The 2,325-nt window shown below is 46.9% G+C and overlaps 1 protein-coding gene across 1 annotated transcript in view; it reads right to left on the bottom strand.

Moving 5' to 3' along the window:
• GPC1 (glypican 1) overlaps window positions 1-2,325 on the bottom strand; it is a 213,581-nt gene that overhangs the window by 27,773 nt on the left and 183,483 nt on the right. Inside the window, exon 4 of the mRNA XM_017728724.1 lies at window positions 2,153-2,317. Coding sequence (XP_017584213.1) covers window positions 2,153-2,317 — 165 coding nt within the window. The remainder of the gene's footprint in view (window positions 1-2,152; window positions 2,318-2,325) is intronic.

The raw sequence follows: 2,325 nt of genomic DNA on the forward strand, positions 1-2,325 counted from the left end.
GGAATTAAAGAAATCTCATTAAATCCATGCCTGTAGCTCACTCAGGGAGGCTCTCTCCCATTTAAAGACAGCCAGGAACTCTGGTCTGTGCCAGATGTGGAGTGCCCAGTGACACTGCCTCTGCACAAGGACCTGAAACAGCGAGAGGATACAGGGGATACACTGAACTGGAAGTGTCCGAGAAGCTGAAACCAGGAGGGGTTTAGTAGAAATCTGTAGTTTTTCTGGGATTTGCAAACAAATAAAATCTATTCCTTCCTGAAGTCCAGAGCTAGCTAATTTATTTCTAAGTGTTCATTTCAACAGGCTTTCTCAGTCTTCCTGACCAAAATGCTTGCCAGTACTCCATATGAAATTCCAGCTCAAAGAGAGAGTCCTAAAGACTTCTGCTACCAGCTGACAGGAAAGTTGAATTCCAGTTTCTGACCTCCTTCTAATGTCATAAGTACAGAGCAACATGAAAAATGCCTAGAACCAAAGCACCAGCTGTGGGTCGAGTCCAGCACTTCATATCCATTTGACACAAGTGTAAATCCACAACTAATAAAGTCGGTAAAGAAGACAGGGAAAATAATCAAGTTTTGGTCCTCATAACAAAATCAGCTCTCAAGAAGGCTGTGCTGAGGTTTTCTGACTCAGTTCATATAGCTGGTGCTGCAACAGCAACACACTGGGTTAACTGCAATGTCAGAGAGGGCTCCTGTGAGAGAGGAACGGTTGGGACCCTCCTAGAAAACCCTCCATCCTGAAGGAATGGACTGGGGGAAGCTGAGGGAAAAGGAGGATCTGTGACTCGTCACATTCCCCACATCCTGTTTGATAAGTGATGCCCGAGAGAAGGAAATTTCAGAAAGGGGGGACCAGAAACAAAATCCAGTGAGTCAGAAGCCTACATGAAGGTGGGGGAAAAATAATGCCTCATGTTGGTATCTCAGGTCCTTCCCTTTGGCTGATACCATGCCTGCAGTTGCCTTGCCAGCCTGTTTTACCCACCAATCTCAGCTACAGGCAGGATCATGCCCATCGAGCTTGAAATCTCTGCCATTCAGAGGATTTATGAAAAGTATTTTGCTTTTGTCCCCCTGAAATTACATCATTCTCCTCTTTTATCTGTCTTAAGTGTCAGGAGAGTGTGATGTTAATGAGATGTACAAAGGCTTTTGGGTAGCTGAACAGTTTTATAGTCCCACACTGATAAATTTAAGCATTTGTCACTGTTACCACATTAATGTTTCTTCCTGAGATCAAAGTCTGGATTTGCTGCATTAAGTGGGACCGTCCTCTGCTTCGCATCACCACACGTTACCTTCCGAGGAAATGAATTGTGATTCTGGATTTTTACATTCACAGTTTAATCACACCCTGATTCTCACACCTGCTGATTCCCATCTCCACATGCAGTATGCAAGCCATTTTTTTATTATGGATTTTCTCCTTGCTACCTGTGTGAAAAACCTGACTATCTTGTTTCAGGACAATCACTTTCTTCTACCTCTGAAAGGCTGCCTCCACAGTAAAGAATACAGACAATTTCCTCCCTTCTGGAACCCTGGATCCAGTCATGTTAATTTACATTTATATAGCACCTTTCATCCCTGAAGATCCCAATGCACTTTACAAATTCCCGCTCTCTGTACACAGAAGCTGTACAAAGAGACAGGCTACACAAACAGACACAGGATCCCATCACCAGCCTCCGAAACACATCCCTCTGCCCGTATTCCCAGCACACTCGTGGCAACCCAGCTCTGCACGCCCTGCAGCACATCAAGGAGGGAAACGTGGCAGTGTGATTTAGAGGCACATTGGGGAAGCATGAGGAATGTGGGCAAGCAATGGAATGGCTTTGCAGCCTGGCTGAGTGACATCTCCTTGGCACCCTGCTACACAGGTTAAAATGAGGCAAAAGCTGATTTGCAGTGAGTTACATCTCACTGCCTCAGTGCTGCTGTCAGTGCCTGTAGAAGTCCAGGTTTGCTGCTCCCTCCCACTGATGGGTAACCCTCAAGCAATTTATTTTTAAAAACTGTATCTGTTTTCTTTGTAATGAAAACATAAGGGGAAATACCCACCCCGCCCCCCCCGCCAAGAGCAGCGGTCGACTGGCTCCAGCCAACGTGAGGATGGAGGACAAGGGAGAAGCCCAGCATACCTGAGACACCTTTTTGACCACGTCGCTGCCCACGAGGAAGCCCTGTGCGTAGGAGCGCGCTGCGATGAAGGCTCGGGTTGCCTTCACCTTCAGGTCCCTGGGCACCTCCCCGAAGGGTTTGTGCTGCTCGGCGTGTTTCACCATGCAGTCCAGGTACTCATCTGTGATGTGGG

The sequence above is a fragment of the Corvus brachyrhynchos genome, unplaced genomic scaffold (genome assembly GCF_000691975.1).
Source record: "Corvus brachyrhynchos isolate BGI_N302 unplaced genomic scaffold, ASM69197v1 scaffold223, whole genome shotgun sequence".
Taxonomy (NCBI): domain Eukaryota; kingdom Metazoa; phylum Chordata; class Aves; order Passeriformes; family Corvidae; genus Corvus; species Corvus brachyrhynchos.